Source organism: Pan paniscus, chromosome X (genome assembly GCF_029289425.2).
Source record: "Pan paniscus chromosome X, NHGRI_mPanPan1-v2.0_pri, whole genome shotgun sequence".
Classification (NCBI taxonomy): Eukaryota; Metazoa; Chordata; class Mammalia; order Primates; family Hominidae; genus Pan; species Pan paniscus.
In genome coordinates, this window is record NC_073272.2 from 41732404 (window position 1) to 41753157 (window position 20754).

The 20754-nt window shown below is 58.6% G+C and overlaps 2 protein-coding genes across 10 annotated transcripts in view; both read right to left on the minus strand.

Moving 5' to 3' along the window:
- BCOR (BCL6 corepressor) overlaps positions 1-20754 on the minus strand; it is a 126376-nt gene that overhangs the window by 35940 nt on the left and 69682 nt on the right. For 2 of the 9 annotated variants that reach the window (XM_055106159.2, XM_034950610.3), the window contains exon 1: positions 9236-10265. The exons of 4 other annotated variants lie outside the window; for them this stretch is intronic. The gene's annotated coding sequence lies outside the window, so the exon portion shown is untranslated. Of the gene's footprint in view, positions 1-9235; positions 10266-10966; positions 11108-20754 lie in introns of those variants that run through there. 3 more of the 9 variants (XM_003815375.5, XM_003815376.5, XM_034950611.2) reach the window with 2 other exon arrangements.
- Positions 12487-19269, minus strand: LOC130541154 (actin nucleation-promoting factor WAS-like). Its single transcript, XM_057301051.2, has one exon. The coding sequence runs from the start codon at positions 18746-18748 to the stop codon at positions 17651-17653; it is 1098 nt and encodes a 365-aa protein (XP_057157034.1). The 5' UTR covers positions 18749-19269; the 3' UTR covers positions 12487-17650.

A 20754-nucleotide genomic window follows, 5' to 3' on the forward strand; every position in this document is an offset into this window, starting at 1 on the left:
GAAATTGCCCAACTCACTGAATACTTACTGGCCGCCCCACTGATCAAAATGTCTCCTTTATGATTTTTGGTTAAGTTGAACATTTCCATAATCGTCATTATTAGTGCAAATTACACGCCTAATCGGTCCTTAAATAGATTTTAATTAAATAAGCATACAAGGCTCATTTTATGACTTAAGAAAGCATTACTTTTCGTTATAAACTTTCCGCCAGGATACAGAATAACGATAGCAGACAAATACTTATTCTTTGAAAATCACCAATAACCGATGGGCAGAGTATCATGAAACATACCCTGTTTTACCCTCTGGAATCAAAGCTGAGACCAGACATATCACAGCTGTACAACTTTCCTCCTGGGATGGGAGAGAGGATTTCTTCCTCCAAAGCACTATATCTGTCTTCCTTGTGGCCAGTAGAAATAAACCCCCGGTGCTGCTTTCCCTACCCATCTGATGAGATTTCTCTAGTTGATGTCCTCTAGCAACCACTCCTCCCCCACCTCCATCCATTTTCCACCCTTTCGCCTGCTTAGAGTCCTGGTGCAAAGCAGGCACGCTGTGCTTGTTAAATGCTGTGTAAAATGCTGTTAATAAAATAATAAATACAAAGGATGGAGGCTGCTGCTTCCACGGGTGTTTTGACTGGAAATGCCTTGGCACTTGTCATGTGTTTATGGGAGGGCAGACAACGCTAGGATTTACATAGTTTGGACATTTCTGTACTTCATTTATTCTTTCCTAAATGACGTAGGCCTCGAGCTATTTCAAGTTTGCATTTGTACAGAACTGTTAAATGCCTAGGAGTTTCTCCAATTAAACCAAGTTTAAAATCAGACCCAAAGCTGGAACATACACTCAGACTTGCCCAACTCCACCTTCAGCCTCGGTGGCTGGAGAAAACAAACAGATCCTCGAAAACAATCAGTCCTCGAGCTCCCCACCTTCACCCCCCCCTCCAGGAGGGCCCCTAGGGCAAAGGTTAAGGCGTCTCTAGATTCCAAGCCCCAGCCCAGGCTACACACTGAGGCAATCACTGCAGTAAGGCGCATCTTGTCCATACACTACCTTTAAAATCGTGCGCTAAAATCGGGGGGAAACTGCTGGCCTGGTAAAACCCACTGTTCACAAAACAATGTCAGCAAAGGCTGTAAGGCATTCTTTAGAGAGGGACCAGGGATTCGTGCCTACCGAAGCTCTTTCAGCACAAAGGCTTTTAGGGGAAGAAGGGAAAAAGAGGGAGGAGGAGGGGGAGAGGAGGAGAGAAAGGGAGGGAGGGCTCCTGTTTCAGAGCAGGCATCCCCTGAGAGTCAAGAACCAAGTGTAGCTTCAATCAAACACTGACTTCCCCTCTGGGAGTCGAGTAGGAAACCTGATCACAGTAGCTTACTACCAGCCTGGATCCATACAGGTCTGGTTTTCTTCTCATGCTAGTAATTTTTTTAAATACATATCGATATAAAAGAAGCAATCCCTGGCAGACTTTATTGAAAACCACATTGAGCCCTCATAACATCCGGACTTAATCCCTATCAAACAAACCACAGCACCACTGGCCTCTGCACCAGGCCACCCCCTCTCACCTCTTCCAACCAGGTCTTGCCCCTCTAGGCACCGTGGTTCCCCCCTGAAATAATGCCAGGAAGCCTTGCCGAAGGGTACCTAGATGACGGTTCTGAAATGAGTTCCTAACCATATAATGATCCCACTTGGGGGTGGAGGGGAGAAGCAAGTCTTTTCATATGGAATCCTTTAAAAGGCAGAATGCAAACTACGGTAACAAAGGGAAAGGGGAACCCAGGAAGGTGGACCTAGAATACCCTCATAGGGGAGATTTAATCTGCATCCTTGGGTCCCAGGACACAGGCCTAGCAAGTCTCAGGGGGTCTCAGGGGCAGCAGGGAATGGAGGAGCAACCTATAGGAACATGACAAGTCATTCAAAGCAATTATTCATCCTTGGGGCCTACTATGTGCCAAGCATTCTATTTAGATCCTAAAGGTGGATAATTATTCCCAGTCTTACAAATGAAAAAACTTACTGGGGCTCAAAGGCCATAAATAACTTGCCCCCAAGGTCACACAGCTAGTAAAAAATGGGCCACGGTCAAACTCAGTCCTGGAGTTGCGGAGAGGAGCCAATTATTGGTCTAATTGTGCCATTTGAAATCCTGATTTTCACATACTGTCTCCTCTGAAAAGCTTCCTTGGGCCTTATGTACCCAAGAACGAGGCAAAGAGTGTTTAACACCTATGTTACTTGACCTACAGTGAGCCATGAACCCAGTTTCTCCTGTATCTAAGTCATCTCCTGGTCCACTCAAAGTCTTTCACCATTTCCCCCTACATCCTACAAATCTCCCTACACTGTTATACCCTGGTGTAAGGCCAATGCTCTCAACAAGCCTCCCCTTTCCCTTCCTCCAGTACCCCAGAATAGTCAGGGGTAGGTGGGTCGACTCCTTTCAGGTCTCTGGGAAAAGTGCTGACTACTGGTACTAGGAGCTAGGCTTGCCACCCCAGTTTCGCCACATAAAGCAATAAATCAAATTATCTAGATAGAGCAAAAGCCCTTTGGAGGGAGCTCCTCCATCTACCTTTCCTAGGATTTAAAGGAAAAACCCCAGGGAACAAAGTAGTGTGGGAGAGGGAATTAAGATGGAAGACGCCAGCAAGATGTTCTATTGGGCCACCCAGAGTCCCCCACAAAAGCGCAAGCCGGGGGATAGGCTATCTTGTCCTTTCCCCAACCTTTCTTTACAGAAGCGGCCGGCAGCAAACCTCAGGGCCCAACATCCCCTCCCCACCCTATCCCCAATTTCCGGGTCTGCCCCAGGCTTTCAGATGCTCCGGGAACTACCTACACCCGCAGAGCCTGCCAAAGCCACCTCCGGCTCGGCTCGATGGGTACAGGCAGGGGTACCGGACACTCGGGCTTCCCGGCCCTGGACTGGTTACTCCTCCAGATGCTGAAGCTCCGGATGTGCGAAATGGCTCCGCAGTGCGACCGAGTGTGCAGGGGCCTCGGCGGCGGGAGGGACGGAGGGGAGACGGCGGCGCCGGGGCGCTCACCCCGCTAGCCAGCCGAGCACGCCCCCGCAGGCCGGCCACCCCTGGCTGCAGGCCAGCCCTCTTCAAGTGGCGTTCTTTCTCTTTTTTAAACTTTCCGGCTTTGGCGAACGGGCAGGGTTTCCAGTCCTCCCCGGCCCCCACCCAGTTCGGGGAGGGGCGGGGCGGGGCGGGGCGGGGCTGGCCCTCCTAACCCCTCCGGGGAGGCGATTCCCCCCCAGTCCCGGGCACCGCTAGACGGCGGCCAGGGCAGACGCCTTGCTCCACCCCACCCCACCCCCGCCTACTGTGGCCACCTGGAGAGGGCGGCTTCCCGAAGCGATCGCCGTCCAGCCAAGCCTGGAACCGCAGCGTCCGGAGAGGAACCCCCTACAGCGCCAACGGTCCTGGCCTGCCCGCGGTGCGCTCTCTCCGAAAAGTCTAACGCTCCGGGAAGGGGGAGGGGAGAGAGAGCAAGGCGGGAAGGGGGGGACGGGCTGCTTTTATTTATTTTTTAACTCTTCAAATGCAAGAGGTTTTTGGTGTCCCTAGCACGACTGCGAGCGTCTGGCCAGGCAGAACAATAGAAATGGAGGGGGGACGCCGGAAATGGTGCTGGAAGACCCCTATAACCCTATAAACCTCTCCTCTCCCTCTAAGTTCCTATTAGCATTGAAAGATCCTAGTGACTTCAATGCAAAATTGTCTTTTTATAACTTTTTTCCTAAACACATTCCCCCTCCCCACATGAAATCACAAGGGCAAAGATCGCTTCCAAAGTTGTGACCTTCCGAAGCTCCAGGGCTTCTCACCTGCTCTGCCCCTGGCACCCTGACCTGAGTCAATCCCATCCCCCAACAGTTCCCCTGGTTTGCACCTAGACAATAAATTTAGTTTAATTTAGCTTCCGGTCTTTAATTTTAGCAGGTCTCCTTTTTGCATGCAAATCAATATGGCAATTACCATCTAAAAGCTCGCCCAGCCCCGGGTCAATGTAAATTGATCATTGTCCGCCTTCCACAAAATAACATCGGGAGTCTGTGGTGCATAATGAGATTATACTGGAAACTGTCTTTTAGATCACAAATTATTTTTTATGCTGTCAGGATCTTCTCCGAGTGGACTTCCCCGCTTCTCTAATCATGGAGAGCCGAGCCCGTGGGTGCCGGCTGTGGGAGACACAGCTCTAAAACAATGACGGAGTGAGGACCCCCGTTTCTGAGACCCTCGATTGTAAACACATGGAGGTGAGCTTGCGCCCCAAAAGGGAGCCTTCTACAGAAATATCGCAGAAAGGCATCGTTAATGAACTCCACCCAACAAAAAGTAAGATATCCCTTCCTGATGAACACGTTGAGGGCAACCAGAGAAAGCCGTCGGGCAGGGCTGGAGACCAGTGGACGCCCCCGGCCAAGTGCGCGCGACGAACGCGGCTCGGCTACCACCAGGGCGGCTGGGGGGAGACCATTTACTCCCGCCCCGGCGGCTTCTCCTGGCTCTACCACCTAGGCCTCAGCAGCGCGTCCGGTTTTGCAAACAGACGGAATCCCGTCGGCCATAAACACTGGCAAAGAAGCCGGGGCGGGTCAGGGCCGGCCCAGGCCTCCCCACCCAGCTCTGGGCGAGGCCCCCACCGGGCCCGATCCAGAAGATGGGCTGGGGCACCGAGGCAATAAGGAGGCTCCTCTTGACCCGCAGCACTGCTTTCTCCCACCCATCGGCGGCCCCCGGGGCACGAGTGTGACCTCGGGGCCTAACAAAGGGCCTTGTGAGCTCCTTTCGGCCTCGGGCCGGAGGGAGAAGGGTGGGGCGGGGCGGCCGAGATGGACCCAGGAAGTTCCCCGCCCCGCCGCGCCTCTCCGGGTCCGCCGGGCCCGGTGTCCTCGAGGAAACCACCGGGGTGGCATTGCCAGGGCTGCCCGCAGCTCCGGGGAACGTCCTGCGGGCTCCAAGCCTCCCGCCCAGCGCGACCGGACCCTGCCCCACTTGGCCCGGCGCGGGCCCCACCCAAGTGCGGTCTTCCCAATAAAAGCTGGAATTCCCGGCTGGGCTTAGACAAAGAGGGACCGCAGCAAATCGACGCCGCGGGCAAGCCATACCCTAGCCGGAGTTTACGTGCGCGTCTGGGGTCACCGAGGCGCCTGCTAATCCACCCAACACAGGCTGTCCCCGCCACGGTCTCCTCCAGAGAAAAAAAAAAAGAAAAGAAAGAAAGCATACCTCCCTTTTATTCCTCCCAGAGGCCGCACTTCTTCCTGTTCTCCTTCCCAGCCCACTGAGGCCCTGCTCCACCTTAGCAAATTGGACCCCAGCAGTGCAACAGCCATTCCTACTGACCACAAAGTGGAAAGCTACCCCTCTTGTGGCTACACGATCCAGCCACTCAAGGTCAGGAACTCAAAATCTCTTCAGAAAGGCTCCTACCTGCTCATCACCAACCCGCTGCCCACTCCACCTCACCCCTAGAAGGGAAAGAAACTATAACCAGAGATAATCCTAGTTCACTGCACACCATCCATCCTTTAGGCTGCTAGCGTGGCCCTTAGTTTCCTTCAAGCCAAAGACACATTATTTCCCTGTGAATAAGTGTGTGAATGTGGTTGTGTGGCCCACTCTTCTGTACCCAAGTCGGTCTCACTCACTCGGCAGGAAAGTCTTCGTCAGGCATTGAGGAGTGTTTGTCATTCAGCCTGTGTATCTAAGCATGGATGTATGCATATGAATGCTTTTTGTGTTTCCAAGTGACCCTCTTCACACCTTTAAATGGGCTATTGTCTCTGGAACGCACTTACAGAAATTCTGCCCCAGTTTCCAGCTCAACAAAGTCTGGGATTTTTCTCTCAGAATATCGCTATACATCTCTGTATTTGCATACCCATGTTTACATTCCCCTTGGCCAGTTCTTTATCTCTTATGTATCTCTTGTTCCATTTGGGCAACGGAGCCCAAGTGTCTTGATTTGTCTCAGCACATGTCATTCAAGCGCACATCTTAATCTGAGCATTCCTACTACTTCCATTCTTTTTGCTTTGCCTATAATGTGGCTCTTTCCCAGGCCAGACCAATATGGGTTTGCAGTTTAAATGTAAACAGAGGATCCCTTAAGATCACAAACTCTTAAAGAAAGGAAGAGGAGGGAGAAGGAGACTGGAATGTTAGTAATGAGTTATTTATGTATAGGGTAACCCATCCACCCATTTCAAGCTGAAGAAAGAACTAGATAAATGTCTGCAGAGGTGTATTAAAATTTTAGACCAATTTAATATTAGCCATATATATACACACACAAATGATGGATCTCACAACACATCAGTGTCCAGCTCCTCTTTGGAGGCTGTCTCCTTGCACATATCTAACTCCTCACAAGTTCCTGGTTAAAAGTATGTCTATTTATATAGAGACAACTCAAAGACCGCTTTGCTCTCTTCAGTGCATACCTGTACATGCTGGCGGGGCATTTCAGGCTCAGGTCCTTGGTCTGCAGCAGTCATAGTCAGAGGCCCCACCCGACTACAGCTATGTGCAGACCTTCCCGTCCTTGAACACCCGCATGAATTCTCTTTGGGAACATTGAGTCTACGTCTGTCTTCCAAACTCAGTTTTTAAAGTGAGGGTGTTCATTGTGTGTGTTCACAGCTCCCCGACTGAGAACTACCTGGTCAAACTAGATCATCTAGCAGCTGCGTTTGGTTTGTGGAAGAATCGAGCCCGATGCACCAAGATGTGACCGTGCACACATAAGAGAAAGGAAAACCCTAGGCCCAGACTCACAGCTCCTCCCCACTGCGAGCTACTCTGCCTCCAGGAATTTCCACTAGGCTCTTTGCCCCCCTTTCCCTATTACACTACCCCACCACGGCCTTTAAAGGGTTAAGAGAAACCCCCACGGCCTTCCCTCCACCCAGCTCGCTGGGCCCGGAGGCTAGCTCGCTCACTCGCAGCTCACGGAGTCTGCTGCCGTCTCCGCGCCTCCCCCCCTCCAGTCCTTCAGCCGGGAGGGAGCCTGCATGCCTGTCTAGACCGATCTATCACCGGCACACCAACAACACCCGCGAGAGCGCGGAGACCCTGCCCAGGTCCCCCGGCCCGCACGGTTCACGGCGGACAGAACCCGGGGAGCGTGACGGCGCCTGCGGGGTGGGGGTAGGGGGCCCACAGGCACTGGCCGCTCCGAGCGCACCACGGGTCCTCTCCAGCTCCGGCCCCCCGCGCTCCCACCAGCCCGGCTGCCGGGGCACAGTCACAGCTCCGCGCGCTGGGCAGTCCTATTTTTATCTTGTCTAATCCTAAACTGGGCGGGGAGCACAGGCGTCGTGCTTAGAGAACAAGAGATAGGCGCGGGAGGCGGGGAGGAGCAGCCAGGCAGCGACGCGAGCGGGAGCGAGTTAAAGACACAGTGGAGGCGACCGCGGGCAGGAAGAAAGAGCGGGCTGCGCGGGCCTCGAGGCGCCGCACGCAACGCGCCGCCCCGCGAAGTTACACTCGCTTCCCCGCCGTCCCTCGCTACCGGCCCCTCCCCACTTCCCAGCGGCGCTCCCCGCAGCCTGGACAGCGAGGCCCCGGCCTGTGTGGGAGGCGGAGGCCAGGACGGCCCTGCAAAGGGCTGGAGAGAATCGCTAATGAGCTGTGCAGCCCATTGATCCGGAGAACACTTCCTAATTAACTCTCAGTCACCTACTGGTGACAGCGCCTCAAAGGACAGCGCTGGGGCCAGCCGAGCCCCAGCCGCGACTTGCCGACCGGGCGCCTGCTGCCCAAAACCCGCGCGCTCCCCTAAACACCCCAAGGCAATTGGTGTGCGTGGCGGTGTATACCCGCACACTGAAGGCCAGCCTCGGATTAAACCTGGATGGCATATTAATCATCGCCTTCCCCCCCGCCCCACTCCGCTCTACGCGCTGAAACCGTGCCCAAAATAAACACGAAAACCAACATTGCAAAACCCACACCAGATAACAGGTCGAGAGTGGAGTGGGCAGGGTCGAGGAACGAGCGTATTCCCTAAGTGTCCACGTACAGGAATCTTTGAGGCTGACAATTAAAATGCCTTCCACGCAAGCAATTCTGTTGGCAAAACCGAACCCAACACTTCGTAAGGATTGATTTCGGCCCGCGGTGTCCGTTTCCAGTGCCACAGGAAGTGTCAGATGGCCAGAAATACCCAAGTCTGTCTGCACTCACCACCCACCACCTTCTGGGGTGGGCCATTTCCTCCTAGTCTTTACTCCCAGGCCATTTTAAGGATCTTTCTCCAAAAGACTACCCCTACAACCAAATACCACACTACCCCTCCTCTAGCGTCTTCTCAAAACGAAAAAAGGGGGGAAAAACACAGCTAAAACCCCGAGCTGTCTAGTCTAGACGCAGCGAGGCTGTGCGAATACCTATTTGAAGCGCGTTGGTTTCTTTTTAAGGTTTGTTTCTAAATACACATAACCCTCCTCCTTCCTTCTTCGCTCTTCCATTCCCCCCACCCCCACCCTCCAGACGCCGGCGGCGCGCGCCCTGGCGCGCGGGCACTCACAGCCTCTAGCTGGAGATCGCGGACTTTCTGGAAAAGATTCATTAACAGCAAATTACGCCTCGCCCGGCCACGGCCTACACGCTGCCAGACTCGTCCGTCTCCGGGACCCCGGGAAGTGCCCACTCGAGCGTGCGAGCGGCGGGAAGCCCGCCGGGACCACGCGTGACTTCGGCCGCCCTACTCCACACACGGTGCCCCAAGGCTCTCTCTGTAAACAGCAGGCGCTCGTCACCGCCGCCGCGAGCCCCCGAGTTGGCGGAGGCTCTGCAGCGCAGCCGCCCGCCGGCTCCGAGCGCGGGCCCCGCGGCGCCTCGCCCTCCCCGCCTTGGCCGAGGATCTTGCCCCGGTGCGCAAGTTCCTCTTCGCCTGCAGCCTCCTTGCCACACGCCCTCCGAGTGGGACCAACTTCCTCCGGCCGCAGACTTTCACACGCCCATCAGGGCTACCCACCAGACTCCCCATTGCCCAGCGGAGGGCCCGGGTCTCGCCCGCCCCCGCCCTCCCTCCACGACGCTGCCCCCGCACAAGCACATTCTACACCCACCCCTGGGGGCTCATAACTTAAAACCTACGCTGAACATCGGGGAGGGAGAGGAGAGGGAAAGCGGGAGGGGGATCGCAGATTATAATCTTAAAAGAACATTTACAAAACAAAGCGTCTGACCTGGCTGGCGGGCGGGCCAAGTCGGAACCCCTTGCTCTGCTCGATTTCTTAGTAGTTTTTTTTTTTTTTAATCCACGTGATTCGTGCTTTGGGGCAAGCCAAGAAAAAACGGGACTCCCCTCCCGAGTTGCGCGGCAGCGGCGGCAGGTCGAGCTCGGCTCGGCCCGAGGCACTCGCCACACACCCTCGCGCACGCACACGCCGACGTTCCACTTGGAGGAACGACCGGCCCCCGGAGAGGCGAGACGAGGCGGCGGTGGCGGCGGCTGGGGGTTTTTACAGTTCTTTCCCGAGTCGAAAAAGAAAGCAGACGGCAACCCGCTGCCCTCCCCTTCCTGCTCGCGAGCTAACGCCGAACCCAGCTTCCCAGCTTCCAGCCCACCTCCCCCCCCTCCGCCCGACTCGCGGCGCTCAGCGGCGGCGGCGCTCAGCGGCGACCGCGCTCCCGCGCACAGACACACACAGGCTGCAAACTTCCACTCTGCGAACTCCCTGCTCTCCTCCTGGCCCACCGGGAGGCGCCAGGCCCCCAGCCGCGCCCCCTCCCTCCCTGGTGCCCACGCGGGGCCGCTTAGGTTGGCTGCATTTTTAATAACATAGCTATGAAATAAAAACGAAAGCGAGCCAAGCAGCCAAAGGGAAGCGCGAGGCAAAAGCTTCGCGGGGTACGCTGCGGGCGGGGGCCCCGGGAGAGGGGGCCGACTGCAGCCCTCAGCGCGCCCGCCCGCCCACCCGTCCGCGGTCTCCCGGGGGAAAGGTGTTCCGGGCACTGACCTGAAATCCCCGGTGGGGGAGTAGGCAGGGAGCCTGCGATCCGGCGCTTTGAAGTTTTCCCCCGAGCGGACTCGAGGCGGCGAGAAGGAGCGGGGGGCGGTTGGGTGGGTGGAGAGAGATATGAGGGGTGGGGGGGGTTGGCGACGTTAACGAGCGGAGAAGGAGCCGGGCCGGAGAAGCGCGGCGAGCAGCAAAGTTTGCGGTCCCCGGCTGCCCGCAGCCCGCTCGCGGCGCCGCGCTCACTCGACTCCCTCGCCGTCTGCTGGCAGCCGGCTGCCCTCGGGGTCGGCCCCGCCGAGGGGTGGGCTCTGGGCCGGGTGGGGGCGGGGCGGGGCGGGCTCGGGGCCTCCGGGCAGGTGGCGACAGCCCCGTGCGATCCTCCGGGCTCCCGCAGCTGGACTGGGCTTGGCCGAGCTCAGCAGCTCCCGCGCTGCCGCCGCCGCCCGCGCTCGGGCAGGAGCCCCAGCGCCATGTTGACGGTTCGCCGCGAGCGCCCGCTCGGGCTGGGTGTGTGTGAGTGTGTGTGAGTGTTGGCCAAGTCGTCCCTGCGCGGCGACAGCGCGGCTTGGGCTCTCCGCCCGGCGGCTCGCGGGCTCCCCCTCCGCCGCCGCCGCCCGCCTAGCTCCCGCTCTCGGTCGCGGTCTGGGCTCCTGCGCGTCTCCCCCGCAGCCGCCGAGCTCGGCCCGCGTTCAGCGAGGAGCGCAGCTCTGCCTCACCTTGCCGCTGGGAGCCCAGGCTCCGTCTGCCGCCGCACGCCGCGATCCCAACGCGTCCCCCCTCCCTGGTTCCCTCCTCTTCCTCCTCCCCCTCCCTCCGCCCGTCCTCCCTCCCGCCCGCCCTCCCTCCCTCCCAACAGCCGCCTCCCCTCCCCCCGCAGGCGCAGCGCTCGGGCGACAGCCGCCCGCCCGCCGCCGCCTCCAGCTCTCGCAAGTTTGAGCTCCGCCAGTCTCCGCTCACCCTCCGCTGCGGCGCCTCCGCGGCGGGGTTTCGGGAGGGGTGATTCCCCAGGAAAGGTTTGCCCGAGTTTCCCCGGCCGTCATCGATGCACGGCCCGGCACGTTTTGGCCTCTCTGGATCCGAACCCTGGACCACTTGGGTGGCGCCCCCCCTCCTCGTCCCCCGGCCTCCCCTCCCCAGCTCGGGCCGAGTTGGCTGCGCACGCCCGACCCGGGCGCACGTCCTGGGCGAGCCGGAGACCGACTTGGGCGGCGGCGGCGGCGAGGGCTGCCGGCAGAGCCAGAGCCGAAGGGATGGGGGCGGCGGGGGCGGCTCTCCCAGCCGCGCGCCGAGACTCCCCTCGCTACCCAGAAGGCCAGTGGAGGACCGCAATTACCATAAAGCGCCTCGCACTCCGCTCAGCCAAAGCTGTCAAACCCCAGCGGCAGCAGCCGCTGCCGCCGCCTCTTGCCACCAGCGCTGCGCTCTCCCGGCCTCGTCCCCTCCGAGACCCAGCGGAGCGTGGCCTGTGCGCTCCCTTGCTCACCCCCACCCCAGTTTGCCCCTTCCTCCCAGAGGAGCCCTTTCCCATTTCGGTGTTAAAAGCTACCTGAAAACACCACCCCAGGCAACGGTGGCCGTTCCGCCTGAACTCCGCGCCCGAGTTCCCCGGACGTTTCAATTGTGTGGGAATTGTTTGGAGGTGGGGGAAGGGGGGAGCAGCCCGTGGAGGCACCGGGAGGCGTGTGGGGGGCGGTGGGAGAGCGGAGATCCGCCTGTATTTCTCCCGGTTCTCGAGCATTTTCACGGTCTGTACCTCTGATGGTTGGAGGGGCTGCCCAGGCCCCTCGCCCCGGCGTTGGGAGATTATCTCCCGCGTTTTATTTTCCTTGACAGGGAGCAACTTTTGGCTTACACCGTTCGCCCCATAAATTTCCACTCGGTAACGTCGTGCTGATCGGTGCTCGGCGGCGGCGTACAGCCTGCGCCCGCAGCAGTTCAATTCAATTGACACGTATTGAGCTTCTCCAGCGCACCCGGCGCGGCTCTGGGCGCGGGGAGAGGGCGGGGGCAGGCGGGAGGGAGGGGGAAGCGGAGAAGCGAGGTTCCGGCCTCCCCGGAGCGCAAAGCCTCAAGGGCGAGCCGAGAAGCCCTAGTTGGTGAAGCTGGCGGGAAGGGGTAGGAGTGGGGGAGGGGGTATTCCGGACTAACCGCGCCCAGACTGCGGGCCCGGACTTCGCGGCCAAAGGTGACCCCATTCGGCTGCCCGCTAGGGTCTTTTTATACTGGGAAGGGGGTGGGGTGTCTCTTTCTGCCTAAGGACAAGATGGTGCAGGCTCCATGAAACATAAATCTGAAATGGAGGTGGCTTGTAAATCCACACGGAAAGTTTTTAAAATATCCTGGAGTGTCCCCATGCCAAAAATAATCAAAAGCATCTCAAGTTGATTACTAAGTCAAGGTCAAGGCCAAAATCAGCTCTAGCTAGCAGATATTTTCCCTTTTAAAAATTAGACTCACTACTGACTGTGGGACTGGTATTAGGTGCGATTTTATTCATTCTGTTTTAGTTCTCAGCACATAGTTATAAAAACAGCCCTTCTCAAAGCAGAAGTGAAACATCTCTACCGTTTGAAACCCGAAACTTCGGCAGAATTAAATCTTCATGCTCCAGAGCTGCTTATAACAACTGAAGCAAAAGACAGGCGAGCAAGTGCCCCCGCGAGCAGTGCCCAGCCAGGCTGGGCCGCGAACGCTTCCAGGACCAGCGCCTGCAGAATGGAATGCACGCTTTTTTCTTCCTGGTCTTTCTGGGGGTGGATATCTCTGCAAGCCAACCCACACATTTTTTTAATCTCCGGTAACAAGCAGAAAGACACCTGGACTATTATGCTGTAAAACTATTTTTTATAAAGACATTTTAGGACCAGACATTAAAAGTTATTAGATTGAACGCATGCGAGTTACAGACACAGCTGGAGAAAAGGCCTCTGGTTGTGTGTTGTGGCAACATTTCTTTTTGAAGCGACTCCTTTTATTCAAAACAAGTCAAAAATAACCGGGAAGGCTGAAGCTGGGTATTTGTGGGGAAACTCTGAACGTGGTTCCAGGCGAGGAGGCCGCTCTGCTGCTGCAGGCTGGACGGGAGAACTGGCCTGGGCCAGTGTGGAGCCGTGCCAGGCTCTTCCGGCTCGGTTAGGCCGAACCGCAGAGGCCCTGGCCCGGCGCCCAGCCACCTTCTATCCCCTCCCCTCGTCTCCCCAACTCTGCCCCCAGGCACAGGCTTTTCTCGGAGTTCGAAGTCGCATGTAAACGTCCAGAACTTTTAGAAAATCCAGGAACCGAGCTCGGGGCCTGCAGCCTCTCAGAGTCTTACGGCCTCCCGGGGCTGCTGACAAAAAGGCCTGTTTGTCTAACTTTAAAAGTCCTAGAATTCGGGAGGCTGAGCCAGGAGAATCGCTTGAACCCGGGAGGCGGAGGTTGCGGTGAGCCGAGATCGCGCCGTTGCACTCCAGCCTGGGCAACAAGAGCGAAATTCCGTCTCAAAAAAAAAAGAAAAAGAAAAAAAAAAGTCCTAGAGTTAAAATGAACGGGGGTGGTGGGGGTGCTGTAAATGCGAAGGGGCCGAGGGGAGGGCTGACTGGGGGAGAAATTTGATGCTGGAGACAAACAGGCCAGTAAATTCGCCTTTGACGTAATTTGCAACATCCTCCCCCACCTTTTTTAGGGATCTTGCCTCCACGGTAGGCTGGTAGGATTAAAGGGTTTCTCCTCCATCTCCTAGGGATACATTTTTCAACTCCGTGGGATTTCAAAAATATCTTATTAAGGGAGTCCTAAGAGGCACGAGTGGTGGGGGGGATTCGTGACTCACTGGGAATTAAAATGTGGGATTTTCCCGAGGCGCTATAAGGCAGAGGGGGGGAGGGGAGATTACACCTATTGGCCCGGTTAGTTCGAATTGTTCTGGGGAAAACAAGCAGAAAGCTGTCGAAGGGCAATCCCATCTTGTGTCCTCACTCAAGAAGGGGCTCAGGGAGCTGGGGATGCCGCGGGGCCTGCAATGCGTGCCGGCGGTTTGGCCCTTCTCCTGCCCCCTCCTCTCCTGCCCTCCCACGAGCCCTTCGGGAGCTGACCCGGGGGTCAGGCTGCTATACCCAGCACTCAGCAAGGGGAGGATTTCAATGAAAACAGAGGAGGAGGAGAGAGTGAGCAAGGGAGTGCATGGGAGGGGAGGCCGTGCAGCCCACGGAGAAATAAAGAAATAGGTGCCGAAATGAGAGGTGCTGCGAATGGAGCTGCGGGGGCTGCCCCTCCGCCACCAATCTCCCTTCCCATGGAAGTGTCTCCTGATTATAACAAACCACTCGACCTCAGGCTAACCAGGCCCTGCAACTGGGCAATCGAGCTGGCCCTTCTAGGAGCAGGCCTTGAGCCTGGCTGCCCTTCTCAAGGCAGGTTGACTCTGCAAGACCCGCTAGGGCCTCTCCCACACACCTCCAGCTCCACCCTGGCCTAGGGGAAAGGCCAGGCATCCTGTGTTTGGGGGGACCCTGGCCTTCTAACCTTGTGTGCAAGATTTATTTATAACGTATGTGTAGGATCCACATCATAAAGCTTATAACGTATGTGTAGGCTTCCGATGGTCCTCCTCGGAGGCTGTTCTCAGGGCGATGACACTTGGTACTGGAACAGGTGGGACTCGGATGAGTACAGATAATGTATTTTTACATAATGTGAGGTAGCCTTTCTTTAAAAACACACCCACACTTATAGTCTTCTGGTAACTTTGTACAAGAACTCTGGGCTTATCCAATGGCACTTTAAAAAAACATCCGCTGCCCCATCCTCCAAGCACAAGGCACAGCTGGCTTCCCCTGTGAAACTCAAACGAGGTAACAACAGGAGGCGCATCCTCCTCCCAGGATTTCACTCATCTGGAAACATCTAAAGGTAGCTGCCTCCCAGGGCAGAAGACTGCTGGACTTAAGGGTCGCCAGGCTGAACATGGCTGTTCTTTCTTCTTCCTGGCCTTTGGAGGGTTATTGGGTGTTTGGGGAAGGAAGGCCCTAAGGGCAGCCTCTCCGTGGTTCCTAGCAACCATCTTGGAATTTCTGGTCTGGGCTCGATTTGGGTCAGGCCCTGAGCTCCCCGAACACAGGCACGTGTGGGTGAACTGGCATCTACACTACGGGGGCCCGCAGGGTGGTTGGGTGTCGACCAAATGGGCATAATACAGGAGGCTTCTGGGAGGCTGGCCGCCTCTTGCGCACGGCAAGGGCTTAAGAGCCCTCGACGCCGCCGCGCTGGGCCGGGTGCTCCTGCAGATAAACCCGGACGCCACGTCCCGCCTCGGCTGCTTATTTAGCAAGGCGCCTTCTGCGCATATTTTACCCGGCTGGGGGCAGTGAGTGGGAACCGCCGGGAGAGGGGGCGGGGAACCACCAACTACTCGCCTTCGGACCCAGTGTGCCGGCCTCCGGCCCCAGCCATTTTGTATCCAGCTTCCCTCCTCCACTCCCACCGGGTCCCTGCGAAGACGCACCACCCCGAACCCCTTCGCGGTACCACTCCCGAACTGGAGGGGTAGAGAAGTCTCTGCCAGCCCCTCGCCTGCAGCAGGAAGGTGGGTACGGACCAGCAGAAGGGAAAGCGGTGATCTGTCTCTAAATACCTCTGCCCTCCCGCCCCCAACAAAGTCGGTCACAGAGGTGAGTGGCGCGGGATGGTTGCCTCGAGAAGGTCGCAGCCAGGAGCAAAGCTTTGGGGCTCACAACGGACTGGGGATTCCAAACGGTGTAATCTTCGGCACATTTCACCCGCTCCCATTCCACCTTCCGAACCACTCTGCTCTCGGTGCTCATCCTCCTCTCCATACCTGCGTTTCCAGCGCGTTAGCAGCCGCGCAGCCCCCGGCCCTGAGTGCGGGGGGTGGGGTGGGGGGGCTCAGGGTGGTTTGTGTGGTGCGGCCTGACAGAACCTTCTGTGTGCGGCGGAGGGAGGAGGCTAATGCATAATGCACAGCGCCTGGAAGCCCGGCCATTAGCGGCCTGTCGGTGACACAGACAAACGACTGAGAGGGAGGAGATCCAGCTCGCTCTGGAGTTTAAATAGACCAGCGTGGAGGGGAAATGCCATGATTTAAAAGTGTGTGTTTGCAGACACTCGCATATATTTTAATGATTTCCAGCAGGCTATGTGTCCTAGCCTTGCATCCCCCCCTCCCCAAAAGGAGGATGTGTCTAGAAGAGGGAGGATGAAGGCAGAGTGAGAGGCCTCAACCCAGACCCACCAGCAGCTTTTGAGAGATGAAGGAGGGGAGAAGTTCAGAAAGCGAGGCCTGGGGAAGCCACACGACCCAAGGCCAAGCCCAGATTTTGTTCTTAAAATAATAATTAAAAAAAAGAACCACCCAGCCTTCCACCCTGGACTACACCCTGTGTTGTACCAGAAAGGCCTGGGGGAAAGAATAAATTCTGCCACCCTTGCTTCCCCCGGGAGCCCACATTTTTGAATCTTCCTTTTCCACTGACACTCCAGAGACCTCCTTCCTCCCGGTTTAACACACTAGTGTTTTTTAGCAATTAAGGCGAGAAGGGGGTGGGGATAAAGATAAGCCAAATTTTTTTTTCCGCCATGCAAGTGTGAGAGATAAGATAACGCTAAGCTGGGGCAAAGCGGCTGCTTACAACCTCCCCTTAGCGATTTTGATCGGTCACTTCTTATCTCGCAAAAATGCTCTTTTCGAAAACTGGATCAAAAAAGAAAAAGAGAAAAAGAAAAGAAAGAAAGATTTTCATTTGGAAGTGACATTTAAAACCCACCTCCCCTCCACTGACAACCCACCCCCCATTGGCGGGGCTCCCCAGGAAAAGTCGCACCTCGACTGCAGGATTTCAGGCTTTCTCGCGGGGGGCAGGATTACTAGTGCAATTAGGTTGAATAAAACCAGGGATGCGTGATGAGGATTTATCCTGTATCCAACCCAAGCTCGCGGCTGGGTTTTCCTTCTCTTAGTTACTGGTCGATGTTTGTGTTTCGCCATCGCACTCAGTGCCTTCAAACTAAACAGGTAGTTATACTTGGGAGGGTCATATAACTATGTCAACATGAAGTGGTTGTTAATGCGAAATAAGAAGAAACTCTTCTGATATTTATAGGCCCCTATAAAGGGAGAGAAAGGAAATCACACTCCCTAGAACCCGAAAGCTCCCAGCCGAACCGGACCCTCGGGGAGTTTTAGAAATCCTTCTTTCCTCACAGGAATTTCGCGAAGGGGTTTCCGGAAGACTTTGTCGAGGAAGGTTTTGGTATCAGACTCCACGACCTCAGAGCGCCCTGCAAATTCCCCCCGGCCCAGTGGCTAGCCCCAGAATGCAAACCTCAAGGCGGGCGCCCCAGACCAAGCTGACCTAGCCTCTGCCCACCCCCAGCCCACAACCCCGAGGCTCCCACCCCCTGCCCCCGACCGGGTCGGCACCGTGGCGTCCGGCACATGCCAAGTCTACCGTCTCCAGGCCAGGCTGCAAGATCCAAAGGTTGGGGCCTGCCGCGGCCGGATTGTCCCTGGGGAGCCGAAACCGCCCAGCGGGGAAACCCCTCCTCTCGCCCTTCCCCGAAAAGCTTGGCCGCGGTCTAAGCTCCGAGCAAGCGGGCATCCGCTGACAGCCGGGCCTCACGTAAGGCCCACACGCGTCCCATTAGTCAGCCCGAGTTCCCCTCGGGCGAGCCGCCTGGCGCGGCCCCAAGGCCGGGCTCAGGCGGGGAGGGGGTGCGGGGCCGCAGCGAGCTGGGGGCGGAGGTGCGGGCTCCGCGGGGCCCGGCCAGGCTCGGTTCCGCGTTCCTGGGCCCGCGGGTAAGCTGAGTCGGCGGGGCAGGCCGCTCCCTGGCTGGCGCCGGGGCGCCGAGCTGCGCTTCACGTGCCCGCCATATCAGCAGCAGCGGCGGCGGCGGCGAGGAGGGGGGGCTGGGAGGCGCGCGGCCGTTCCCGCGGGGTCTCCGGACCCCGCCTCCCCGCCCCTCCCCGTGGGGGCTGGGCCGAGACCACCCTGCGGCCCCCATCCCAGCGCAAGCCGAAAGCGGCGCTGCCAGACGCAGAGAGGCTCCTGGGGCGCCGTTCCGAGAGCCGCGCGGCGGCAGCAGCCAGGGGAGGGTGCTCCTCGCGGCCGCCCCGCCGCCGCCGCCGCAGTCACGGGGACCGGAAGCCCTCGCGCCGCCCCGAGCGGCCTCCGCTGGCCCCAGGGCTGTTCCAGACGAGGGCTGGCCGCGCGTCACCCCTGATCCCTCCTCGCCCCAGGCGACCACCCGGGCCCTGCGGTATCCCGGTGTAAGCCGGGAGGACCCTTCCTGCGGTCCGATGAGATGTCCCTGTCCCTCTGCTACCACCATAAGCACGCCCCCCCGCACCGCTCGCAGCTCCGCAGCTGGGACGGGAGGGGCGCGGAGCCGCCACTCCGGCCGGGCAGGAACACCTGCTCCCAGGCCCTGCAGCTGGGCGCGTGCTGCTGTGAGAGGCTGCCTACTGTTGTGTGCAGAGATCGCGGAGAAGAAAATAGGGCTCCGAAGCTCAGGGCCAGGAGCAGCCAAGCCTCGGCCACCCCCATCTCCCACCCACTGCAGGCGACAGAGCGCGAAGCCAGAGGGCCTGCTGGGGGCCCGGGTCTCTTTTCGAAGGTCGAAGGGCCGCCACCCCTGGGATCCGGCTTCTGGCCTGAAGAAGTCGTTCATAAAACAGATGGGGCAAAACCTGTTTTGGGAGCCTTCCCTGTGTCCGCCCCCGCTCTCCAAACCAGACACACTCATCTCCCCCTCAGCCCTACTCTAGCCTCCAGCGGGGGACGGGAGTAGGTCATGGCGGCACCGGTACTCCACCCGCCCCGCTCCACGTAGGGACGTAGGGTCGGCTGCGGGGCTCGGACTTTGCCACTCCACCTAGGGAAGGGCCAATGGACGCTCCCCGTCTCCTCCGTGTCCGGAGGAGATCGGGCGGCGGAGCTGACCTGCAAGGCTTGCCCTGCCTCACCCACCCCCCACCTCCGTCCCACCCTCCCCGACTCTCCTGGCCCAGGGCCCGGCCGGGGAAGGCGTTGTTTTGCCAGCGGGAGCCGAGCGAGTGCACAGAGAAAAGCCTCCCTGCTCTAATGAGAGTGCACACAGCGCTGCAGCGAGGAGGATGATTACCCGGCGGGCGGGGGGGCGCGGGCTCGGGCCGCGGGCGGCGTGTGCGGCGGCCCCGCGGGCCCGGAGTCCCCTCCTGTCTGGCTGCTAATCGCACGCTTTCTGCTGTTACGGAGGCAGGCGGGAGCCGGCGGCCGAGCCCAGCGCCGGCGACTCGGCGGGTGACACGGAAACATGGCGCAGCGCCCCTCCCCCGCCCGCGCTCCCGCCTCCCGCCCTCCCCGCGCTCCCGCCTCCCGCCCTCCCCGCGCTCCCGCCTCCCGCCTCGCACTTCCTCCCGCCCGCGCGGCTTTTGCAGTTCTAATGCTCTGCTTTCGGCCTGGCACCATTACGCTAGCAGCCGCTTCTCCGCGGCCCCGCGCGTCTCTTTCCCCTTTGTTTTCGGGGTCTATAGAAAACGTTTGCTTTTGTCCCGAGCTCTCGTTAAACCAAACTTGTGGTGGCAACGGAAGGCGGTGCAGGCGGGGAGGGGTCCGGGGATTTTGGCAGCAGCCGGCCAGAGCGTGGTGGAAACTTCTCTCGCTGGGTTCTCCGCTCCCTCCCACTCCCCCTCCCCAACACAGAGCCGCCGGCCTCCCGACGCTTCTCCCTTCGCCCCCGAGAGGCCCCAGTGCTCCAGGAAGGTCTGGGCCACAGAGACTGTGACCAGGGGTGAAGAACCCAGAGTGCGTGTCTGTGAGCCCCGAGGTTTTGGCACTCGATGACCTCGCTCCCTGCAGCCCCGACTTACCTCTTTCCCTTTGGTCATTCGGGGCTTTGTATCAGTCGGTGAAGAAGGAAGGGGAGGGAAGAGAAAGTGTTTCTTTCGTGCGTGTGGTTTTTATTTTTAGGATTTGTTGGAATCTGTCACCCCCAACTGCACAGCCCCCTCCCGTATAGGATCTAGGGCGAAAGCGGGGAAACGTCGGCTTTAGAGGGAAAGGGTCGGGTCAGAAACCTAGCCCTGGAGGCTGGATCGTACTCTCCTGGCGGGCTCAGCCACACTTGGTCGGTACGCGGGGCGGGGCGACCCAGCAGAGTGGGGGACGCAAGGGCCAGGTCCCTCGGTCCAGGAGACGCCAAACGTTCCAACCTTGGAGCGAGAGAGCAGGAACCCCCGCCCCCACCCAAGCGCGCGCGCTCCCTAGCTCGACGCGCAAGCCGTGGCTCTCCGCGCCAGAGCTGCTCAGGCGGCAATTTTTTAAGCCTGCAATTAAGCGAGGCGTCGCCGTGTCCTCTGCTAGTGTCGGTCCTGTCAGTCGCACATGGCCTTGGTGCTCCGGTCCGAGGCCCCGCGATTAGTCACAGGCTCGCTTTGCTCCTTCCCTAATCCGCCTCTGCAGGCAGCCTGGGGACGCGGCCGACTTGGCGGCGCTGGCAGGGAGCCACTGCCCGCGGGGCGGGCCGCCTGACCAGTGCCAGCCCCGCTGCGCCCGAGCCGGCGTGGGCCCTGGGGTGCGGGTTTGGCGCCCCTCCCCTCTCACAGCCCCCTGGCTGGGGTGGCTGCGCCCCTCCTCCTCCCGCCCCTCTCCCGGGCCTGAGAGATCTATTTGTGTGGTGTCATTTGCATAAAAATAGGACAAGTGTTTCTGTGCGTTCATACGCGGGAGGCGAAATCCTTATTGATGTGTCTGTGTGGAGCCTTCGGTTGT

Bases quoted from the DNA above. Each gene is read 5' to 3' on its own strand.
- LOC130541154 (XM_057301051.2), bottom strand. From the start codon at position 18,748: ATGAGTGTGTCTGGTTTGGAGAGCGGGGGCGGACACAGGGAAGGCTCC.